The sequence below is a fragment of the Pungitius pungitius genome, chromosome 2 (genome assembly GCF_949316345.1).
Source record: "Pungitius pungitius chromosome 2, fPunPun2.1, whole genome shotgun sequence".
Taxonomy (NCBI): domain Eukaryota; kingdom Metazoa; phylum Chordata; class Actinopteri; order Perciformes; family Gasterosteidae; genus Pungitius; species Pungitius pungitius.
The window spans coordinates 20,510,329-20,535,084 of record NC_084901.1 but is presented as its reverse complement, the minus strand read 5'-3'; the positions used below and the strand labels follow the sequence as shown (position 1 = coordinate 20,535,084).

At 40.7% G+C, this 24,756-nt stretch overlaps 2 protein-coding genes across 5 annotated transcripts in view; both read left to right on the top strand.

Moving 5' to 3' along the window:
• The window catches only part of LOC119211101 (large ribosomal subunit protein eL42), a 300,484-nt gene that overhangs the window by 98,450 nt on the left and 177,278 nt on the right, over nucleotides 1-24,756 (top strand). The window lies entirely within an intron of this gene.
• Nucleotides 12,102-24,756, top strand: part of enox2 (ecto-NOX disulfide-thiol exchanger 2) — a 118,400-nt gene continuing 105,745 nt past the window's right edge. For 3 of the 4 annotated variants that reach the window (XM_037460656.2, XM_037460658.2, XM_037460655.2), the window contains exons 1-2: nucleotides 12,102-12,246; nucleotides 23,972-24,067. In XM_037460656.2, coding sequence (XP_037316553.2) covers nucleotides 23,980-24,067 — 88 coding nt within the window. In that variant the 5' untranslated portion in view covers nucleotides 12,102-12,246; nucleotides 23,972-23,979. Of the gene's footprint in view, nucleotides 12,247-12,549; nucleotides 12,562-23,971; nucleotides 24,068-24,756 lie in introns of those variants that run through there. The other variant, XM_037460654.2, reaches the window with a different exon arrangement.

Sequence of the window (24,756 nt, the reverse complement as noted above, 5' to 3'; positions counted from 1 at the left end):
CTTTTATTGTTTTGTGGTTTGGTGTAGATGGCTCCGCTATGAGGGGCTACAGAATATCGAAGCATATCAGTCCATCTGCCGGTCAGAACAAATCTACACTGTTTTTATAATTGCTGCAGAAGGAAAGAAAACCCTCCAAACAGAGGGGTGAAATGAATTAATAATACTTCATCTACAGTAAATTAAACTAACCTGTCTAAAAATGTCTAAAAGATTCACAGGAACACAGGAAATGATAAAGGAGACAAAAAAGAGACTCAAATGAAACCAATCTAGCAGACAATTAAACAGAAAAAGTCAAAAACATTTTTCAATGATTTTATAATTGTTTGGTTTCCTTTTGGAACTGTTTAAACACCATCTGCATTTTGTTTTAAATTTTCCACAGCTGTGAGCAGCTCTTCCATTTCATTTTGTGCAGTGCATCGGGGAACCGTGAAAACCAACATTCAAACATAAAAAGAAAACAGATTTGTAAATACACACTGACATCTTTGAGTACCCCTAATTTTTGCGCTTTATCACTGTGAAATGGTACTGTTGAACTGGAACGTAGCAATTTATTATGGAAGATGATCTAAAAGGCAAGAAAAATATGTGAGATGAGGATGGAGCAGCTGCAATTAAAGTCTATGATCTGTAAAAAATTGTTATTTCATCTTTGTAAACTACTCACAATTTATTTTGAGTTGCTGATATACAACCAATTTTTACTACTTAAAAACAGACTCAATGTGGATGTAATTTAATTCTCAGGAGTCATAATTTGAAAATGTTTAACCGCGCCTCATCCTAACGCATTTCTAACTTGATTTACTTTACAAAAAGTGGTAGTAAAGGTGTTTTGTTTACTGGCTTTGCTGCCATTCCTGTTCCCTCTGTGGTTTCCCTGTCCTGCCAAACGGTAAAGACCTATTGTGAGAATAAGCTCAGACACAAATGGTTTCTTAATTTTCTCCCACTTCTGCGAGGGAATTATCCGATCACACTACTTGGGAAAATGTTGTTAATGTTGGATGATGTATTATAATTAGCCTTAGCTAAAATAAACAGCACTATTTAAAAAACTGGGCCTATAACACAACGGGAGGTCGGTTTTATGAGCTGAACCCGCTCGCCAACACGGAGCAGCAGCAGTTTCATTGGCTGTGAAAGCCCATTGGGTAAATAAAACCATTAACACCGGGCTGCTGCACTCTTACTTCACAGTCGTTGCCAAGCAAAATCAAAACACATGAAATACACCCATTTTTCAAATCGGCTAACACAATGTCTCCGAGGCAACAGCGTACTTAAGTCTCCCAAATTATGGGAAAAGTTGTCCTTGTACTGAGGGCAGTGAAGCTCAAGCTATGTTAATATGGGGTCTAAGTGGGGCCACGGCAAACTCTTAATAATTACTATATACAATAAGTGGTAATCAACTAAAACTTTCTACTGAGTCTTAATTTGGTGGAATTATACTAATACCAAAATACTAATGAAGTAAAACAAATTTTCTTGTGTCATTCTAGAGCACATTTATTTGTGCAGATTTGCCTTTATCCTTTTATTTTTGTCTGACTCAACAGGTTGAGAGATCTGCCTCGCAGGCAATTAGTCATTGCTCCATCATCCTATCCAAAGGAATTTGTACAACCAGTGGAATACCAATTAGAGTGAGGTGTTCCTTCTGTGTGCCAGGTTTCGCCCTCCCATTGGAACACTAATGGTGCTGAGTTGCTGTCACAGACCGCCACTTCACACTTTCAGAATGGAATCGGTCGGACGCGAGATGATCAAACGGGATTTTGAAGTTACAGGAAATGGAAAACCCTGTGCCGTGAATCCAGGAAGAAGTATTTCAGCAATGAGACAAGTGCCTGTGCTCTGATCCGTAGATATCAGTGATATTTTGCAGAGAGGATACAGAGACTGATGTTCCTCTGACAGACTGGAACAGCCTGTGCGAAGTGTATTGTTTGAACAGAATAGAGAGGCCTCCCCACATCTACATCTTTCCTCATTTTGTCGATGCCCTTGAGGGTCAACACACTGCCTTTTGTATTTGGAAACGCTGCCGAACCCTCCCTGTGAAGGACGAAATCTATTTGGGGCCAGGATGGGTAATAAATGAGACTAATGTCTTTGCCGTTCGGCTGCTGTCTGCCGGCCTGAGTTTTGTGTATGCAGCCCACAGCGGTGCAAATGTTTCTTTTCTGAAGTCATCTTTGACAAATCTCTGAACCCAGCCTGTTGTAGAACTGCAGGGGGAAAGAAAAACAGTGGGCAGCAGATATAGAACTAGGCACTATGAGAATAACCTAAATCAATAACATTGACTTGGACACAAACACAACATACAACAAAAAATAGACTGCATCATTACAGAGCATCTCTCTGTACCACTACCAAGCCGGGTAAATCACTAGCATAATGGCATAATAAATTAGCGGCAACCCTTGGGACACGATGAACAAAATTAAGCTGATAAATGGCTTAATTCCTCCAGTGAATGTATCTCAATCCCTACAGGAAGTGCACTGATCCGACACACATGTGCAACAGTCATGAACTGATTGTACCTCTGTTGACAAAAACAACCAGGTGATATTCCGTATTTACTGCAATAAGAGGTGTCTGAGTGTGTTGAGGCTGATAGAGCGTATTCTTCTGAGACTCATCAGGGAGTCACACCCTTGGTGACGACTTCCTTCATTACCACGAACACACAAAAGAAGTTTACTTTGGATGCATCCCGTGCCGCTGTTGGAATAACACAGTATGTTGTTCAATTATCATACTTTGAATAGTCCCAGAGAAATGCACTATTTACTTCACCTTGAGTAATGTCAGACTTAAAAAATAATATATTCGTGAATTATTTTCAAAGATTTATATCTTTAGCTGGAATGGATGGGTTTGGGGCTGAGTGCCTTAGAGTAGAGGAGGGATGCTGAGTAATACTCGCCTGGTTTTAGTCGTTTCATAGAATTCACCTTTGAGCTTTCTATGTTCTCTCTTGGTTGAGATGGTGTCAGGGGAAGGTTGACTCAATCAACTTTTTTTTAATGATATAGTTTGTTATATTGTGACGTGCAGGACTGAACGTATATTTCACCTATGCACATCACCCCTCATTGGATTAGAAAACCCATACACAGCCAAGCAAAGCGAGTCTTTCAACCCTCTTCCTCTCTTCTTATCATCCTTGTCAGCGTTGCAGTTGCACCAGTTCAGCGGTTCAGGCCTCCTTTGGCCCTCCAAACTCCCTCCACCTCTCCCTGGGGAACCTCAGACAGAGATGTAACCCCTCCAGCAGGGCCTGGTCTGCCCCTGGTCTCCACATGTCTGGTCTCTTCCCATTAATTTGTGCTTGAAACGCATCCAAGGGAGAGGTGCTGGAGGGGCATCCAAACCAGGTGTCGGAGCTACGTCAGATTCTCTGCTCGTTAAGTTAGGAATGCAGCTCCAAAATGCCTCTGATGGTGCTCTGCGAAGCCAACGTCATCGACTCGTGTCGGGCTTACAGATAAGTTACTAAGACCTTATTTGCATTGGTTTCATTTATGCATATTCAAAAAACATGTTTTGCACTTCCTTTCTTTACTGATTGAACCAATTGGATCCAATGCATTGGTTAGCGAGCTCTAGAGGTGCAGGTCATTTTATGGGCTAATTATTTCCCCCTCTTTTCTATTTTTTTTAGCACAGCATCTACCATAGATACATTAAAATTGTACCAATCTTATCACCTAACCCTCGACAAGAAAATACAACATGCTTCCCAAGATTTTTAATGTGATGTTGTAGATGGGCCTGAAGTGTATGTTTGCAGAATTTATATCACTGCATGTAGGTGAATGTATCCTTTCTGGGTCCAGACAAACCGTATCTACTATATTGTGGAATATAGTGCAATTCGTAGTTCTGCTCAGACACTTTAGAGCCGCACAAACAACTGTGCTGTGGATGCTTAAAAGTGTCTCCATCACACATAAGTGACGAGCATTGATTTCCTATTTCAGCTTTGCTAATCCTCTCCTCACAGCCTCAATCGGCTTCATGTGCTGAACAGCAACTACGGCAAAATGCAGAGCACTGCAGCTAAATGTGTGTGTCGATGAAGTTATTCAAACAGCAGAGACGTCTACTACACTGTACTTTTATTGGTATTGTATCACTATATGCCTTACAAAATGAGAGGGGGTTTATCTGTACCCACAGGCAATGATTGTAAGATCACATTGTTCCTTTACTCTGTGTTGGTTTACAGTCTGGTTGTGCAGAGGAAGTGATTTTTGTAATTGCTTAAATAGGAATTTGGAAGGAAAATAAATGAGATATCAGCTGTATTGGAGTCTTTCAGTTTAATGAAAACTTAAGCAAATGTGCATTATTATTATTACCAGTTTTAAGTCCTTCACATCTACAGCCATCTACAATATAACAAACCAGTCTCAAGTTCATAAAAACCACATTCAGGAGACCCATTTTGCTAGTTGCCAGTAAAGCCATGGCAGTTCAGGTGACAATAATGTGGAAGCAGGTTTGCAATGCAAAGTCATGCAACCACGTCAGCAGGATCAGACAGATGGATTAACAAACGACTGCCTGAAGACATGACACTTACCACGGTCATGTGATCATTAACCTTGCACAAGTCTAATTACAGTTTTGGCAACCAAACAATCCCTGTTTGCCTACAAATGTCTATGGTTCAGTGTCACACATTTCACCACATCATAGTTTATTTCCATCTTCACTGCATGTTATCTAACACCCTGGACTGGTCGACGGTCAACGGTGGGACTGACCTGGAGACAGACAACCATTCACTTTCACATTCACACGGGCAACATAGAGTCACCAATTAACCTGACCTCCAGAGCATGGCTTTAGGCGGTGGGAGGAAGGAGCCAGAACAAGAACCAGGGCTGAGCGAGGCAGAGCGTCACACCTTACTGGGGTGAAACCTTAGTCATTTTGTTCCACGGAGTAGCTTTAAGAATCTTTTTCCCTAAAAAGTCTCCTGTGGAGTTTTCATCGAAGCCAACAGCCTCGAATGTCAACTTGCACAGCGAGTGGTCAACAGAGAACTTTTGAGCATCCAGTGCGTTCAGTTGCACAATATAAACAAATGCTTTCATTATTAATATCCTTATGCAAATATAACGGGGTAAATAGTAGGTAAAAAGGTAGAATCCATTGTCTGTTTCAGTAAGAACACGTTGTGACTCGGCAGATACCTTCATTAGAAATGTCACCTCACAGTGATGGTACGATCTAAATTTGGATAGTTGATCTTTATATTGAATTGTGAGGTGGCAACATTAGAAATACACACAATTTGAACACAAAGCACCGCGCTGTGAAGGATGTTGTGCTAAGCCTGCCGTCCTACAAAGCAAGTAAAGCCCCACAAAATGAGTTTACCGGTGTATTTTGTTCTGCTCGGATAACCAATGGAGCGCATGAAATAAGTTTTAATCTGATTCGTCCTGTCTGCCAGGGATGAACATATTTCTTTTAGCCATTTGTGAGAGGAACTGCTCGATTGCACCAATGTCCTGTATAGCGAATCTCTCTCAGTGGTTGATTTTTCGGAGACAATCATTTGTTTTTGGAGTGCATTTTCTTCGCTCGCGGAGCAGATGCAGCCCTGGGGGCGGCGGTTAGTGTTATCTGACAGTGTTAAAAATGATGTGTGATGGGTGTGGAATTATGGAAACTCTTACACAGTGAACAATCTTTCACTCGATGAGATGAATTAACACCTTTGTTGTAGGTGTCATGTGGAGTTATCAGGTGCTGCCGCAAAACTTTACTTGCTGAGAATGAAGATAAAAAGGTGCTATAAGAAAAAAAGGGTTCTGCTCGTTGTACGGGGAGGCATTTTAATAATCCTTAACTTTCCTCGCAGGAGTGGAAAGTAATTTAAGTAGATTTGAGTTTTCCCATTATATGGTGCTTTATAATTTTTTCCCGGTACGTTTCACATTTCAAGGTCAATACTACATGTTTTGATCCACTATTTTTTTGCCTTTAGGGGGTGAGATTTTAGATGAAAGGTGTATATTAAACATCTAGTTCTTTTCGATTAAAATACACTTTTTGACTCTTGACCCGTTGCAAAACGCATCAATTTGGGCGTACATGCTTTAATGACTGTGTTACAAACAACAATACAGAATTCAATCAAATATTCTCCACTACTAACTCCTGGATTTTTCATCTTTCATCTTTCCTGCAGTGAGTTTCAATATTTCAATCCCTACCATTTATCTCACTGCAACACATGGCTTAAGGCCTCCATCCTCTGTAGTTACAAAACAGTTAGAATTAAACCTGATAAAATGTGTTGCAACTGTACCAGATTTAGTTTTGCATATACCTATCCGATATATTTCAACAAGTTAATCTGTATTAAACCGGTGTCACACAAATCTTCTCAAAGTCAGCCAACGGTAGATGGATTTCACCTCATCACGAGTCCACTTGCAGATAAATGCGGAGGCTGCATAGGTAAAGATCTGTAATGATTCGTCACACTGTTTAACGGCCTAGTTGGATTCATCATTTTGTGCTTGGAGACTTTTATGCAAGAGATTTTTTTCTCATTGCTAATTCTATAATATCGCAGTAGCTCACTGTATCATTTGCATCTTGCATGATACCTACACAGTGGTGCTAAATCAGACTCCTCCATGACCCCCCCCAGCACTACGCTGTATATTAAATGGCATTTATAGTCGTGGTACATATGTTAGTTGTATGCAATAAAAGAGTAATAACAAAAATCTACTCGCTTTTTTTTAACTGCATAATCTTTTACTAATTGTTAACATTTTAGGAACATGGAGGCTGTAAAGCACACAAGGAGAATCCCACTGTGTGTGCCTTTTATTATTTTCTCTGACATGCCAGAGCAGATTACTTTTTTCTCTTTCTGCAGTTAATAAAAGAGCAAATAAATACCCCTCTGCTGTTTTGCACTGATATGAACAGTTTTTTAGTAACTTTTAAAATGATTAGCTACATTTCATTTAAAATAATATATCATTGTGTTACATATATCAACATATAAACACAGCCACACATAGATATACATATGCATATATATACATATATATTATCTGTCGCCAACAAACAAACAAAACAAATTAGCCACTGATGGTGTTATATTGACTACTTGGCAAAAATGAATGGCAATTCAGGCATAACAAATGCAAAGATAGATGTTAATATGTCTTGATGTACTGTGTAATTACTCAATTATACAATAAATCCAATTACAAGTAATAATGTGTTTGGTCACTTGAAAATCATTCCATCCACGGTGATAAATTACTGCTACGTGGTTTCAAATATTCTACCAGAATCACTGTAGAGCAAAGTCCAGTGAATATCAGAAAATATAAAAAAGAAAACAAACTGGTGGTGTCACGGTTTGGGTCTGCTTGTCTTATTTTGTAGCTTTCTTGTGTCTCGTGTCTCTGGGTAACTTCACTTCCTGTCCTGTGATTGCCGATTGCTTCCACCTGTGTCCAATCACCTGCACCTCCCTTGTGTATTTAAGCCCTGTGTGCCAGTTGTCCTTTGTCGCGTCATTGTCTTTGTCACTCGTCGTTGGTGCACGTCTTGATTTGGAAATAAAGAGCACGTTAAGAAGAATCCTGCATCTGAGTCCTGCCTTCCGCCTGCACCCAGCACAGATCGTGACAGGTGGAGCCTTAAATCAAAAATAGAGACAGAGCATAGCAAACTGGCTTTGTTCTTAAAAGGAACTGGTTAACAATGACCTGAAAGAAAGAGTTTATTTCACTTTAACACAATGTAGGAGGACACTCAATACTTTACTGTGAATTTCTATTTTTTTTACTTTTGAAGAGCCCTGACTTTCAAACATATGTGATGGGAATTGATTTTTTGGTAAACACAGAATAATATCTGTGTTTTAATATTTTCTGACATTCAGAGCACGAGTAAAGTTACTAAAAGAACAGAGGCAACCCTTTAGCTACAATTATTATTATTTTCTTGTTTACAAAACTTTTTGACAGTAAAAACGCATATTTACGCATATAATATTTGTTATGAATGAAACATTTTTGTATGAAATACTTTGGATAAAATGCAACGTAACTATAAAAGCATTAATTGAATTTGATTCATGTTTGCATAAGTTAAAGAATATAAAAATGGCTTGAATGGCTTAGAAAAATACAATAACCTGATTTTTTTTTTTCCTGCCCATATCTAACACCAGAATTTAAATTGGGTATACATGGAGAGCTTTGAGAGTGTTTGCTAGATGTCATTGGACATTCCTCGCAATAGCACTTAAGAGTAAGGCTGAGAAGAAAAGTTTTCTTTGTGCAGTTTTACGCTAGAAGACCACAGAGAATACAGAGCTGACGTGACAGTTTAACCAATTTGTGCCTGCTTTCTCTCATTGTTGCACGCTGCGCATCTTGCTGGCACAAGCTTCTTTAATGGCTTTTCCCTGTATAAATTGTATTGTCTCCCCTAGATTAAGTGACGCAAGTGTAAAAGTGACACAAATGGAAACGAAAAAATGGATCAATCTCAGAACGGGTCTTTTTCCTAGTTGAGTCTTGCAGCGTAAAAGCCTCGAGAGTGCGATGAATCCAACAAAGGACTTACACACGATGGCTCCGTGAATGTGACCCTCAAGTGTGAAAGACTGTCGGATGGTTTAATTCAGCAATCACCGTCCAGATCCGATACCTGATTGGGTCCATTTGGTCTGGTCTAACTTATAAAGACACCCTCATCAGTTCATAGAGAGGCGGCCCTGTTGACCCATTAGTTATGATGGCCACGGGAAGTAGCCAATCAAATCCAGCTTTTATTGCCTGTTGCTAGGATACCAAACTTGTGTGAATCACCTTGGACGTGATGAGATTTGTGCAGGCTCAACACTTGAATGCATTGCATCATTGCACACACTCTGCACTGCAAGAAATACTGCACAAGAGTGAGAAATCTAATGAGAAAAGTTGAACTAGTGGAGGGACGACAGAGAGCAGCTTTCCAGGAGATTGGATGCCTGCAGGATGTCTGATATAAAATGCTCTCACAGACACTGTTGATGAGAAACAACATGTTTTTTCTCTGGTCAATAGTGACTTATATCGACGAGGTAATCTTTTTTTTATATACATATTTCTTCTTGGATGTTTCACCATCAAAGCCCTGCAACTGGCAGAAATATTATTTATTTATCAAACGTTTGAAAGCACGCTGTCCATCAGGCTCAATAAGTGTCCTCAAAATAGTAAAAAGACTCTTTTGCAGGGGTGCTACATGTATTTCAACAAACATTCACATTGAATTGCCAGCTAGATGTTGGTTCCTTCGAAGCCATAACGTTCAAATACTTACCCCACAAGTCCACAAGCATAACCTCACCCCCAAAGCCCCAAAACAATGCTTTGTTGTGAAATCGGGGCTCTTTGGTGCACAGCTTGGCTGAGCTGTTTCCTGTCTTTATGCTAAGCTAGGCTAACTTCCTGTTCAATACAGCCTATTGTACTGACAAGAGAAAAGTGTCAACCTTCTCGTCTAACTCTCTGCAAAAAAACTAAATGAGCGTTTTTATTGCTATGTCAAACTATTTTATTAAACACAGCAACGAGGAAGGCTTGAATCCCACTTGAGGGTATCAACCCAGCCTGAGCTCAGCCAACACCAGGTTCCAACAAAACCTGGGGAAACCTTAGTTGTCGATGAGGAAGGAGAAAGATAAAATTTGGAAATGTGTTTATTAGGGAGCTTCTTGTTTTTAACCTTGGTTTGTAAATATCAGACGGAATATGCCAAAGTCAATATCTCCAAGTAAAGGAACTCAAGGTTTGTGTTTAGCTGCTGAGGCTGTGCGGTAGGTACGTCTAATTAAAGCAAACTGCTGTGAACCAGGTTACAACACATCTTCCAGCTGGGAGAGACGTGTTAGCTGGGATTAGCGTTAATTTGTAAATATTAATGACTCATTAAGCATTAATGTATCTCTCAGATCAGTATTTATACAGTACCAGTTTCTCCCGTCTAGTTAGGGTGTGCCTGAGCTATAGGAGCTGCTGATGTTTAGTCAAACAGAAGAAACAGATGTCTGCTACAAGGCATATAGTGATTACCAGGTAGTCCAATCAAATGTAAACAAACCAATAAAGATAAATCTGTGCTGGGTTGTCAAAACATGTAAAATATCAGCATGGGCCTTGGGGGAAGGGTGAGTACAAAAAAAGCATTAGCAATGGCGCAATTGGCTGTAAATGATCCAAAACACTTAATGATGTGGGAGTGGAATGCATGCTGGCACATATAATAATCCCCCTGTAATGAGAATTCACTATATCACTGGCTTTGTTCATGCCCCGGCATCTCTGAGAGAGCTTAGCCACCAGTAACAATACGCCAAAGAGTACGAGATGGCATTGCATACAATTGAGAGGAAAGTGAAATTACACACAAAAAGAACTCATTTGCATAATAAGGGCAGAAATGTGATATTAGAAGCTTTTAAAAATGTCATGTCCATTATTTCTCTGCTTTTGAATGATTAAATTAAGTAATTGTGGAGGTTAAGAGTGTCATCTCTGAATGAGGTTGTACTTCAGGGGGGAGGGAGCGAGAAGTATCAGCTTTAAGCTGGTCTAGTTGTCAAAGATTAAAATGCAGACAAACTAAGCCTTTGCGAATCCTGAGCCCAAGGTGCTGCAGGGACAAAATTAAGATCGAGGAGTGACGATAAAAATGTTTTTCATTTCAGATCTGATTAAAGGGAAACATTTTTATTACAACTCTTTAATCTAAGAATAGAAATACCATTTAATATAAGAAAACAGGCCATTACGTGCGTGGAGGAGCAATCAAATCAAGTACAAAAAAAAATGTAAACGAAATTTAAGTCAATATAAAGGTTAATGATTCTGTTGTGAAAAGGCCCTTATGACTGATACATAACTATCCCGTATACAACACTTTTACACTTGTTCCCATTCAGGAGAACTGTACAACTGCATTCTTGGGTAGGTTTTTATAGTCTATGAAACATAGGCTGGATTTTCTTTGGAATTTCAGTGAATATTCTGCCAAAAGGACAACTCATGCAACTATTATGTAGATGGATTTCATCAAACTCATCTACATAATAGTCTTGTATTAATTTGAATTCATAACAGCCAAAGAATAATGGCAGCTATGAAGATAAACAACTTTTGTGAAGTCAGCAGAGAGACAGAAATGAGTCTTCTGGGGTTTCTATAAGATGTATATAGTTAAATGTATGTGAGCTACCATCTCCATGATATTAAACTTGTATATTTTGTATAATAATAATAATGGTAAAATAAATACATGGTTTCATTATGTGTAAAAATGAATGTATCCATCAAACGCCTCAAAATTCCTTCCTCATCAAAGATCTCGAGAAGCTTTATTACACATAAATGTATGCATAGCCCAGAGCTCAACATTCATAAAACATTCATAAGATTTTTTAGTAGCCTAAGTTCTGCACTAAATTTACTGTGTGTCATTTCGGTATATTTTCACCTAATTTATCATGGCCTAAATTATGTTTTAAAACGTTCTCTCCACAGGCATAATCCTAGAAGAGTACACGCAATGACAATCTACCACAAAATGTGTGATTTTTGTGTAATTTTACTTGCAAACTACTCTTTAACTCGGCCTAACATATTTAAGCATTAAGGTACGAGAGGCTGTACTTCATCATCAAATAATGTTTAAGTTTGAGGGTGATGTTAATAGAGTAATAAAGCAATAAAGTACACCCCGTGATTCACTCTTAACCAATCAGAATGCTGCCTTTCATATTGCCGTATTATAATTCTTAATGAAAGTCCCTGAGGTAAACTATCTGGATACTTATTCCATCACAGTTATTGGATTATAGGTTACTGAAGAACGACTTAGTCAGAGGGAAATCGCTCTCTCTGTATTTAGTTGGGCCACGCTTTGTTTAACAGCAGCATCAGCATCAATCCCTCCCACACACTGAATTTCGCCCATACAGGTTCGCAGAAAACGTCAACAAAAAGCACGTGTGTACTTCCCGCTTGCCGTACTTTGCGCCGCCATTGTTTGACAGCTCCCGTGGCTAACGAGAAGGTTTCCTGGTGACCCGCTCAACAAGAACTACGGAAAAGAAACTTCTGAATGCGACGTGGATCATTTTAGGACACGGGGAGCATGAACGAGGACGTACGTTACAGAAAGGTACTTTCATACTTCCGCTTACACTTCCGACGGCGGTAGTTAGCGTTAGCTTCTCTCAACTTTACAGTGAGGCACAGTGTGGTCAAAGTTGACCGCATGTTGTGTCGCATGAGTGTTTCTGCCGAAAGTGGTCCGTTAACTAGCATTATCAGCGAAAGCGTAACATAACCACGGATAGGTTCTAACCAGCTAACGTGTGTGCGAATACGTAACGTAAGAAAGTAGCGTAACGTCAAGTGTTCCGAGCGGTGCGACGGAAGAGCGTAACGTAACCCCCCACACAGGGAGAAGAGGCTGGATGAAGTAAAAGTAACCGTACGTATTATCTGAAGAGTTAAATTAAGCAAAAATGGCAGAACTTTCCGCTGAATTTGAGAGGTTCAACGTTTGTGATTCCTCTACGAGATGATACCCACGATCGTTATTTCTATTGCAGCAAGTAGGAAAACCTTTTTTGTTGACCTGCACAATCATTTTCAAGCTGTACAAGCTCCGCTGCAGCATCAAATAGATCCACGTTTGTAAAAGTGCTCCGTAGTTGAGGCACATTTGAATCAATTTTTCCAAAAGAACACCGCTGTTGAGGCGAATTGGATCTGAGCCAAAGTAGCATGTGGTTGACGTGTTGCTTGGTGGAGGTTTACTTTATAATCTCCTGTTGTTACAACCATAGATATATCTGTGGTTACAACAGCACCGACCCTGGTGAGGTGTAATGAATGCGTCTTGAACCCAGGAATGGCGTTCGCGTCACTTCCGGTCCTCTGGTCAATGTATTTTTGAACGTGTATTGGTTGGATGCCTGAAATAAGATCGGTGGCTAACACACGTTTTATTTATTTTTTTGTTCTACAACATTAAGTATATGATTTAGATATATTGTGAATTCTTAAGGTCTTTCAATAAAGGCAGTTGGTAGCAAGGGGCTCAATGTGACTGCAATAAGTCTTCCTCCAATTAGTCTGCTTTTTGCTTGGTGAAGGTGACGACATCATCACATGACAGCTGTATTTTGTAGATTAATGTCAGTTTACTACCGCTGGCCATGGGCTTTGCACTTTTATTAAAAGTGTTCAGCCTAAAACCCAAATATTACATCACATGTCGTTTAGCTGATGCTTTTATCCAAAGCAAGTTACAATAAGTGCATTTTAACCATAAGGTTCCAAACTTCCAAAGAATGGATTAGATGGACACAAATAGATTTATGTATGCAAAACAAGGCAAGCTATTCTCTACATTATTTCTTGGAAAATTACCCACATTGTCTCTGTTTATAGTCAAAATGTACTCCTGTTTTCCTTTTCCTTTTGTTTTATTGTTTCACTGTGTGCCATAAAGAATTGATGAATTAGCGGAACTGTGATGTCATTTGCAAACACCCTGGTTTGTTCTTCATTAGCACTGCGTGAATCATATGGAAATAATTATTATTCCTGTGGCACTTATCCAAATGATCAGACCATGCAAGTGGAGACCTCGCCTTTAAACATGTGGAGGATCCTTGCCGAAGACACCTGCAAACATTTCCAGAAAAGCTCATGACTAGCAGCTTTTCTTTAGAGATATTAAAGGATTACTGAGTCATTAATGACAACCTAACACCTCAGATATATGCTGTTGTCCTCGTGGGGCTGAGGATCTAATTCCAATAATGAGCTGAAGCATGTCTTCACAGGAATACTCTTAAATCTTGACTCCTCGTTCTTTATAGTGAGGTGCTGTTGATCGCAGAGGTTAATCCTCCTGTTGATTAAAAATGGAAGATGCCATTTGTTCTTTCCCATTTCCATCCCCGTTTTAAGAAAATAAGCTTATTTAAGGTAAGCGAGTGCTTAGGGTTTCCTCGCTGCTGCAGAGGTCTGGACCAATATAAACAGTTTAATTCAGTTTTTGCTTTGAAGTCGTTGACACTTAATAAGTTTATTAAGTGACTGATTAGGGGATGAATACCTATTTTATATCTTATCCAGAATATAATATGCAACTAAAATCACTGATGCATTCTTTATACAAAGTTAATCCCAAAAAAATCTACTGAAATTATTAATTAATGTTGATGAACCTAATCATTAATAAATAGAACATTTTCCACCAACAATTTAATCAAATCAATAAAGTCCTTTTCCAAGCAAACCTTTTGTAGCTCCCTCGAGCTATTTCAGCCCCACCCCCCCAAATTTAAAAAAATTAAGAACTATTTTTGGGGTTTTTATTTTTCACAGCTTGAAAGATGAGTGATTGTTAAGTATATTATCTTGACCATCACATATTATACCAAAAGGATATCTAATTCTGTGACGTTTAGGAGTTTATTATTTCCAGGAAAAGCCCCCTTTCCATCACATTTTGTATTGTACGTATTCTGTAGCTGAACTCTTTATCTGTTTTATGGGAAGGACTGTGTTCACTAGTTTTTGTGCCTCCTTCTAGATGCGCATGATTTATTGAAGCAGCGTTGAGGACCGCTGCACCAAGATGTAATAGGGGTGTCAATATTCCTCATGTCAGCAGGTTGTGCTTCATTAATCCGTCTGATTGATCCACCATCTATGTGGTTGCATGACCTTGCTTTGCACAAATAAGAACTGCATCTATGCCAGCGTTACCTGATCTACCGCTTTGTTGATGGATTTGTGCTCTACTTGTTGGAAGCGCAGGACAGAGACTCATGGACCCCGTGACTAAGAGTGCTGAGGGGATTTGTCGGAGGACGGTCGAGGTCATTGGGCTCTGTTGCGTTGTTTGAGTCTGATCAGCTGGAGGCAACGGAGACATCAGTGAGAAGTAGAAGTCTATGAGGTCCCTATGGACAACAAAGGTAGCTAGTTTTTCAAACTCATGGTGCACTACTTTGATTTGTTGGATCCCTATCGCTGCTTCACTTCATTGTTATTATCTTGATTATTTGATTATGAATTCCTATAATCTAAATAATTAAACCACTGAAATGCCCTTTTCACTTTCCTGAAGCCTATGGTGATGGCATTGGATTGTTTGTTTGGTCTGCCAAAACCTGAAAATGTTAAGTCTTTTTTTGGAGAAGACCAAAGAGACTCTAAAAATCCTCACCATTCATTCACTATCTCAATTTAAGTGATGCTGCATCACTAATGCATTATATTTATGACTCAATACCAGGCTACGGATTGCTACTGCGAGTTTAGAAGTGAGAAAAAGATGGCTATTTTACTCCGGAAACTCACTGTAAACATAACATTTCCAACATAGTTAAAAGAAAAAAACAAGTCCAATTCTAATCTTACTCCTTCAACAAGCCACATACACATGCATGCTGAAGGAAAACTAGACAAAACAATCTGTTACACCTACACACAGGTCTCTTTGCTCCTCACTATATTCCTAAACTTTACCAAATAAAGTCTAGTGACTCGCAAAGGCTTCCTTAGTCATTGTGACCCATGTCAGATGTACATTTGTCTACAGACATGTTAAATAGCAAACAGTGACAATAATTAACTTTAATCTTGATCAAAATTCAACATTAGTGAAGAATTAATTTTCTTATGAGGAGTTACATCATGACTGGCTTTCCAATCGACTTTGTTAGTAAAGCCTTTCGACTTCCATTTAAGAGGGAATTAATTTGCTCTACTTCACTATTGTAGTGAACAGCTGTAGCAATCATTGCCTCTTTTTTTAAATGCATTTGTCCGCATTTCAGATCTGTCGGCCCGGTTAAACTCGTTAGGTAAGGCGACACAGAACTAAGCTTCAATATGAAATGGTCCTGACCTTAAATTTGAAGTCAAAAGAAAGCCCTGCATACCAATTTAGTTCAGCTTTTCATATTGTAACGAAACTTGCCTTTTCATATCATGCTTTGGTTTGGTCAGAAGAGATGAACACGGGTTGCCGGTGCTTTGTGCTTCAAAGACCGAAATCAATTGTTTTATGTTCAACTTTATTGATTTAAGAGCGGCTGCTTTTCGCAATTCTTGACATCTCTGTATTCTAATTGGGAAAACACTTTCAAAAAAATGCTTTCAACACATTTAACAGATAAAATCAGAATTGTGCTGTATTAAGTTAACAGTGACCCACGGATATGCATAACCATTTCGTTTATACTTGTGATGTACAGTACACGTTTATTTGAAGCACAAAGCAGTGGAGTCATACATGTGAATCTTTGTGACTACTTGGAGAAAGACGAGCTAGTTCAGTTTATTAACAATATCAGTGGTGGGCGGGCCCTCTGCTTACAGCCCTATTAAGAAGTGTCCGTCATTGTTCATGTGCAACATTTGAGTTCCTTGAAACTTGTTACTGAGGTATAGGTTTATATGCACGTAGATGAGCTCCATATTGCCTTATAGATTCAAAAGTGTTTTTTTTTAATACCACATGTCAATCAGCAACTACACAGACTAAAAACTACAATTTCAATATTTTGTTCATGTATAAAGGGAGGCTGTCAAAACCCTAAGTCTAAGTCGTCCTGCTACAGAAGCGCACCGACACAACAAAAGACCGGAGGAGACCATTAATGGAAAGCCGTAATACAAGTTATTACAGTTCATATGGAGCCATTAAGCTGTCGGTAGTCTCCAGAGCTCGACTGAAACCGTTGACATGTTGCCATTGGCAACCATTTGGAGAAAACTGGCATCCAATTATTGTGCTTTGTTTGCAATAAGTGGCAACCATGTTTAACTACAGGGACGGCAAACGGTGCACCCTGAAATAAATCATATTGCAATATATGTGTGGCTTTTGGTGATATTCAAATGTAGCTGTTACAGTCAGAGCTGAATGAGACCGCTTGTATGCCTTTTGGTGCCTTCACTCGTCTGTCTGGCGTCTGTTTTCGAGACCATGACGAAGCAGATTGAGTTGTCTGACTGTACGGTGGAAGGTTGTAGTAATTCGTCAACATCGCATGCAAATGTGCCATTGATTCAAATGACAAAAAAACCACAAGGGCACATTTGAGGCATCCGTAAAGGCATCTTTGAACTGGAAAGAAAAATAAAAGCAAAAGTCTTGTTGCCGGCCAAGCAAAGACGTTTAAAAGTAAGTGTTGGGCCAAGCAGTTTGATGCTAACTATATAAGAAAAGGTACATTTTGGATCGGGTTTAAAACCAAAATCTCTACATTGATATGTACTCCAAAAGGCCCGGCATTGCTGCATGGTGGTTTTATTACTCCGTTAACTGAGCTGGTCCAACAGAGAAAGCAACAACGTGTCACGCACACATCCTGAGTACCTTAGAGGTGACGTTGCGAATGAGGGTCGCAGAATTCACTTTGATTTAACAACACTCAGTGAATGTCTATGACATCATTTTTCTAATGAAGGCAACTCTGTAATCAGCTGGCAAACCAGTTAGTTATTTTTCTGTTTCAAAAATTCTAAAAGCAAAATTTTCAAATGTGAAAAAACACGCAACTCTTTTGCAGTAGATCTCGTAGCGATGTCCACCCCCTCTGATCCCCCTCATTAGCGTGAACGTAAACCCTTCTCAGTCCATCGCAGCCCACCTCTGGCCCCTTTTTGCTTATTAATATCAGAGCAATGTTGTTGCCCCAGAATTATTTTTCCATTAATTTGTTTGTTTGTTCTAAGTGTGTGTATAAGTGCCCTGGCGCTGTTTTTGATTTCATCCACTAAATCTGTCTGACTACGCTCTGCTGCCCGAGGCCGCCTCGCTAAACTTAGCCTGGTGGATGGGATCATGTTGAGAAATTGGGTAATGCTAATGTCAACTGCATGTTAATATTTTCTGTTTTGGCAGAAATGTTCGGAAAGTTCGGATGACAGAAGAAGTACATTGTGCAACGACATTGTTTATCTGCACGTTGTCCCTAAAATAGCATCTTTATTTTCTTTTTATCCATGTGGATTCTCAAGAGAAACCTTTTGCCTGCTGCCTGTTGTCATTCTTAAAACAACACAACATACTGATAAAGGGCCGATAAAAGGTAGAATATTATTTCGCTTTGTACAATAATGATAGCTGATGTCAACCGGGATTTTTTTAATTGAATGTTTTTTCCAGCTTCATAACTCCAAGTGCACTCGCTCTCTTATTTTCAACTGGATGTGCGCCGCAGGGGTCGACACGAGGGCAGCGTTAATGTGCAGATGAAGACATTCAGTTGGCATAGCAACTTAATTACAGTCACCTGCCTGGTGGAGGTTCTCTCTTCCATCTGTTACACTTCACTCAAATGACTGTTAAAAATAAATCTATTCCTTAGGTTTAAACACCAGCTCCCTTTTGGGGTTTAAAAATACACTCGGTTAAATGACAGTATGGGAGCGCTCGGCGTCCGCCTCCCAGCAGGCTTTAGAAATAGAGCAGTGGGCTCCAAGTGCTACATGGGAATGCAGGTATCTATGTAACATGGAAGATTAATGCAATCCTCCCAGTGACCTTGCAGTATGAACATAAGTGCACAGTTCCCCTTCGGGGCCACTGAATTGCGGGTTGAAACTGGTCCGACCTCTGTGCATACGTACCTCTCGGCCATTTAGGCCTCGTGGCATCCGGCTTTAGGTGTTAATCCGCCCCGTCTGATCTCGCCGGACGTTGATCTCATGCAAAGTCTCCCAAAGGTGTGAAGATAATTCATTTCACACCACGGTAAATTGAGGGAAGCCGGCCGCAACAATCGGGGGTTGGAGGAAGGAGGGGTGGGCGGCTGGTTTACAATTCTGGGGATTTGAACCTCTGGTTCTTTCATTATACCAAATGAAAGTTGCTGCAATGTTTTTTCAGGAGTCACCCTTTGTGTCCCGTGACCTGCGTCTACATATTCCAAGCTTTTGGTAGGATAAGAAACTCTGCTAAGCCCCTGTATCCCAAGACTGTTTGGATTTGATTAATCGGCATCTGTGAGTCTTGCTTCCCTGGTTTTATCCCAATGGGCTTTTTTTTATGTGTCGGATTATAGGAGCAATATACGAAGCAAACCCTTTTTTTATTTTTTATTTTAATTTACTGGTGTTGCATGTAGAAAAAAATAACCAAAAAACCCCCTGCTGCAGGCTAAGAGCCAGAAATATGTCACACTGGGTCTGTTTGATTCCTCTGAAGCCCATCAGACAGCAACGCTGTACTGTACTGTACAAGTGAAACACAATCTCACCCTGGTAGGTTTTTGTAAAGATGGGCTTAGCCATGTCACTCTCTTTTTGATGAAAGATAGCGGCTGATTAGCTGCCAAGACATTTGAAATGACTCCAGCCCTAATGCCAGGATACAGCTCTGACAGAGCTCTACGTCTGAGGCAGCCAGCCATCTGCTTAATGTGTGAAAGGATTTGACTGGTTTCCTTCCTCCCAGCGCTCCAGTGCTGGTAAAAAAGAAATTGTTTTACATAAGCAGGTAACTCGTTGGAAAGCTTTACTTATGAAATGTAATGAGATTTTCTTGAATATATTTTGGTGCTCTATTGCAACATTTCTTTCATCATCTTCCAGACAATACGAGTTATTAACCTGTATACTATTGAAGTGGAAGATGAATTATCTTACAAAGTAATAACTGCTCCCTGTGTATGCGCATGGGGCCAAAAACTCATCAGGATTTTATTGTCCATTTCAATGTTTAGTCCACACTAGATGCACAAAATGAAATATTATTTGAGCAAAGCGCACATGAACACAATTGTCTACAAAGTACTTTGTGAATAATGACTTCACAAAGTACACTCCACTTTGACAACTGAAGGGCAAGGTCCAGGTGTTACTCCTTATATTCCCTTTCTCAATTAAAGCCTTTAGAAACACACGCTGCATAACAGCTCAGCAAGAGGAACTAAATTCACTTCCATTTCCAATGAGTTAAAAGCACAAATTTGCTTATTTAATTGTGCAACATCTATGACATAGTTAATGGTGCCAATAAATGACCCGAGTGGTTTACCAAAGTGATTTTTCATTTAGCTGACTATCCTCCTGAGTTCTGTAAAATAAAGTCTGTTGATGGGGAGTGTAAGCAGTTGTGAATGAATGAATTATTTTACTTTTTTAAAACCATTTTTTATTTTAAGAGCTTCTTCAAGAGCGATTCTGTACTTACTGTGGAGTCAGCTGTTCAGAAACGCCATACATTTCAAGCTGGGACTTTAGGTCAAGGCTTATCATCTGGAGGCACAGATGAAATTGTTAGTCTGCTTCTTCTATATTCTCGGTCCGTTCTCACTCCCAGAGAGTGACATGAAGCCCCTTTGTCCCGCCCCTTGGTAGTTGATCCTGTCCCACAAAGCACCCTTCAGCAGCCGTATTTCGCCAGGCTTTTCTAGTAACTACAGGGTAAACCCATCAGTGTCATTATCCAATGCTCAGAGGGTGCTCTCCGGGAGTGTGATAACACGCTATAAAGCCCGGAAGAAAAGAAGATGGAGTGTGTAGATGACTCAAACAAACACAGGGCTCAGGACTATAGTGTTCTACTCGGACCTTGTGGTTAAGTCATTGGGAAGTGGTCAAGGAATCTGACCTTTTCTGTCATACAGTAGCAGTTTATGTACTTTTAAAGCGATAAATCATATTTTGGATATGCTCTCTGCAGCAATTTATGTCCCATCTTCTAGCTGCTTTAATATTTGGTAGTTTTATAAGTTTCAGCAGAATTTGGGCAACTCTGGGGCAATGTATATAAGAATGAGCAGATTAATATCTTGCTCTCGTCTTATGAATATGATGCAAAGTTGTGCACCCCGGTGTGCAAGCCTTGACCTCGGAGGCGACTGACAGCTGTTGCCGTGAGAACGAGGCGTGACACGGGCAAGGAGAGGGCTAAATCCTACCTCACCTTCTGATCAATGCTGTCCTATTTTGAGCTGGCAGGCCTGAGACCAGCACTCCTTTATCCGGACTAATAAAGACGGCACCGACCGCAGCTCCCGGGCTGCACTGCCAATACTTTTAACACCCCCATCGATTCTCATTACCGCGAATGGCTTCTCTGGAAATGCGAGTCGGATGTTGAGGGAGGGTGTGGATGGAGGCCAGTCCGAGATTTGGTTTCCGTATCCATATCCGTAATGGGCCTCTGGCGGACATTGTTGGTTTCCGCTCTGTACAAGTGATCGCGGGTACCTCCTCAACGTCACAGGAAGCAGGACAACATCAAATCCCCGTGGGGAAATTTTTGCTGCTCTACCGTGAAATAGGTCGCTAGAGGAGCTGATTTGGTTGGGACGAACAAGACAAGAAAGCGAAGAAGGCTTCCGGCTCAACGATCAAAGTGAAATGTCGATGCTGATTCAGTCCCGATTACCAGGCCACGTCTCTCGCGGCGATGAGATCGACAAAATGAAAATGACATCCCCACCTAGTCATCGGCTCATTCTTGTATTTGTTGATTTCAAACAGCCGGGATAATCCACACGCTGAAGAAGCGGCTCTTACACAAACCGCATCAACTCTGTAGAGATGTACCGCTGACCGCTGTAACGAGGCGATCCGGTGAACCAAAAACACAAAAAATACATTGCATTGTTTTTCTTCCTGCTGGGTGTGTAGCAGCGTGTGATGGTGCCGTTCCCCCTCCCTCATGCTGCAGTGAATAGCCGGTTCTGTGTCAGCGGCCTATAGAGCTGAGCTTCATTCGTTCTCTGGCTCTAATTAAGGAGCGGCCGGGTTTGGGATGTGTCTTCTGGCTTATATTACTCATATTTTGCTTATTTACAATTCTTTACAGAGTAGTCCGCCGTTGTAGGCCGCTCCTTCGTTTTTGCTTCCTTTTATTCTTCACTGTTTTGGGATTAAAAGCAGCATCGTCTCAGCATTCAACGCTGTGAAAAAACCCCAAACGATGCAAGCCAAGGGGTTGAGTAAGTGTGAACGTTTTTTTTGCCACAGGGTAAAGAATATGACTAGTTTAAAATGCAGAGACGGTGGTTTATGTCCCTGTACTCTACTGAGCTTTGATTGTACAGCTCTGGAAAGATAATCACAGAAGTAATCATTTCCTCCTCCACGCCTGGTAGGCAGCAAATTAGTGCAACGTTACAACATCCACGCTGGAAGGTATTTCACTTCCTTTGCACGCTTGTACGTACCCGATTGGGGGGGGGGTGGGGTGAAAAAAAGCAGTGTGTTTTGTTTAATGACCCAATATTGAGCCGAAAGCCCCCACCACTCCCTCAATTGTTCTGCCTCATCTTGAGCCGAGCCGAAGAGGCAGCCTCACCCAGGGCCGCACTTCGGCTTCAAAAATGGAGATGCGTTTTGTATCAATGACGGAGATGCTTTTTGTATCAATGACAAACATGCGTTTTGTATCAATGACGGAGATGCGTTTTGTACCAATGACAAACATGCGTTTTGTATCAATGACGGAGATGCTTTTTGTACCAATGACGGAGATGCGTTTTGTACCAATGACGGAGATGCGTTTTGTACCAATGACGGAGATGCGTTTTGTACCAATGACGGAGATGCGTTTTGTACCAATGACGGAGATGCGCTTTGTACCAATGACGGAGATGCGCTTTGTACCAATGACGGAGATGCTTTTTGTATCAATGACAAACATGCGTTTTGTATCAATGACGGAGATGCGTTTTGTACCAATGACGGAGATGCGTTTTGTACCAATGACGGAGATGCGTTTTGTACCAATGACGGAGATGCGTTTTGTACCAATGACGGAGATGCGCTTTGTACCAATGACGGAGATGCGCTTTGTACCAATGACGGAGATGCGTTTTGTACCAATGACGGAGATGCGCTTTGTACCAATGACGGAGATGCGTTTTGTACCAATGACGGAGATGCGCTTTGTACCAATGACGGAGATGCGTTTTGTATCAATGACGGAGATGCTTTTTGTACCAATGACGGAGATGCGTTTTGTACCAATGACGGAGATGCTTTTTGTACCAATGACGGAGATGCGTTTTGTACCAATGACGGAGATGCGTTTTGTACCAATGACGGAGATGCGCTTTGTACCAATGACGGAGATGCGTTTTGTACCAATGACGGAGATGCGTTTTGTACCAATGACGGAGATGCGCTTTGTACCAATGACGGAGATGCGTTTTGTACCAATGACGGAGATGCGTTTTGTACCAATGACGGAGATGCGCTTTGTACCAATGACGGAGATGCGTTTTGTACCAATGACGGAGATGCGCTTTGTACCAATGACGGAGATGCGCTTTGTACCAATGACGGAGATGCGCTTTGTACCAATGACGGAGATGCGCTTTGTACCAATGACGGAGATGCGCTTTGTACCAATGACGGAGATGCGCTTTGTACCAATGACGGAGATGCGCTTTGTACCAATGACGGAGATGCGTTTTGTACCAATGACGGAGATGCTTTTTGTACCAATGACGGAGATGCGTTTTGTACCAATGACGGAGATGCTTTTTGTACCAATGACGGAGATGCGTTTTGTACCAATGACGGAGATGCTTTTTGTACCAATGACGGAGATGCGTTTAGTACCAATGACGGAGATGCTTATTGTACCAATGACGGAGATGCGTTTTGTACCAATGACGGAGATGCTTTTTGTACCAATGACGGAGATGCGTTTAGTACCAATGACGGAGATGCGTTTAGTACCAATGACGGAGATGCGTTTTGTACCAATGACGGAGATGCGCTTTGTACCAATGACGGAGATGCGTTTAGTACCAATGACGGAGATGCGCTTTGTACCAATGACGGAGATGCGCTTTAGTCGCACAACTCTGAGCCCTGATGTTTTTCTTCATTCCTTTGTTCTGCAGGACCGCAGATGAAGCCAAACTACTGCAACCTCCTTTGTGCCAGAGTGCGGTGGGCCGGCGCTTCAGAGATTCCGCTCCCTGACGTTTACAGCAAAGGTACGATCTCCATGGCGTTCTGTTTTTGTTTAGGTTAGCAAAACTTTACAATTCACCTACTGACAATCATTCAGTGGTTCTTCACTAATTTTGACTGATTATTTCCAAATGCTTTTCTGATGGGCATTGTAAATTAGTTTCTTCCGCAGTGAACCTGTCGTAGAAGATTTAAATAATAATCTTGCGTGGGTTGAATTATCCCTAAATTTGTCTCCTGCTCCTTTGTTGTCCCAGACCCTTCATGTGCTGCTTGACTCTTGTGCTGTTAATACTGGAATCTGCCAAAGGATTCAGCAGCAGATAACGGCAACAGTATCTCCTCTAATTACCTGTTGCCTAAGAACTACTAACTACCAGGAGTGTGGGCTGCGTGTCAAATAACCCCCCCCCCCCCAACTATTCTGCTTATGCTGGGGCACGTGCTCAAATTAGAGCTTGGCTTATTTGAATATACGCTGATGTATTTTTCCATCTGTGCCATAATTATCTCCCCTCTGTTTTCATTTAGGAATTAAAGGCATGCCACCATCATGTCTCTTAGAATTATAACCCATTTAAGAGGTGGGCATGGATAGAATTGCTGAACAGCATTGAGCAGGAGGCTTTCATTTGACATAAAATGAACATTTAAATTTACATTTACATTTAAACATTTAAAGGTGTAATAGAAGGGACAGCACAGCCTCATT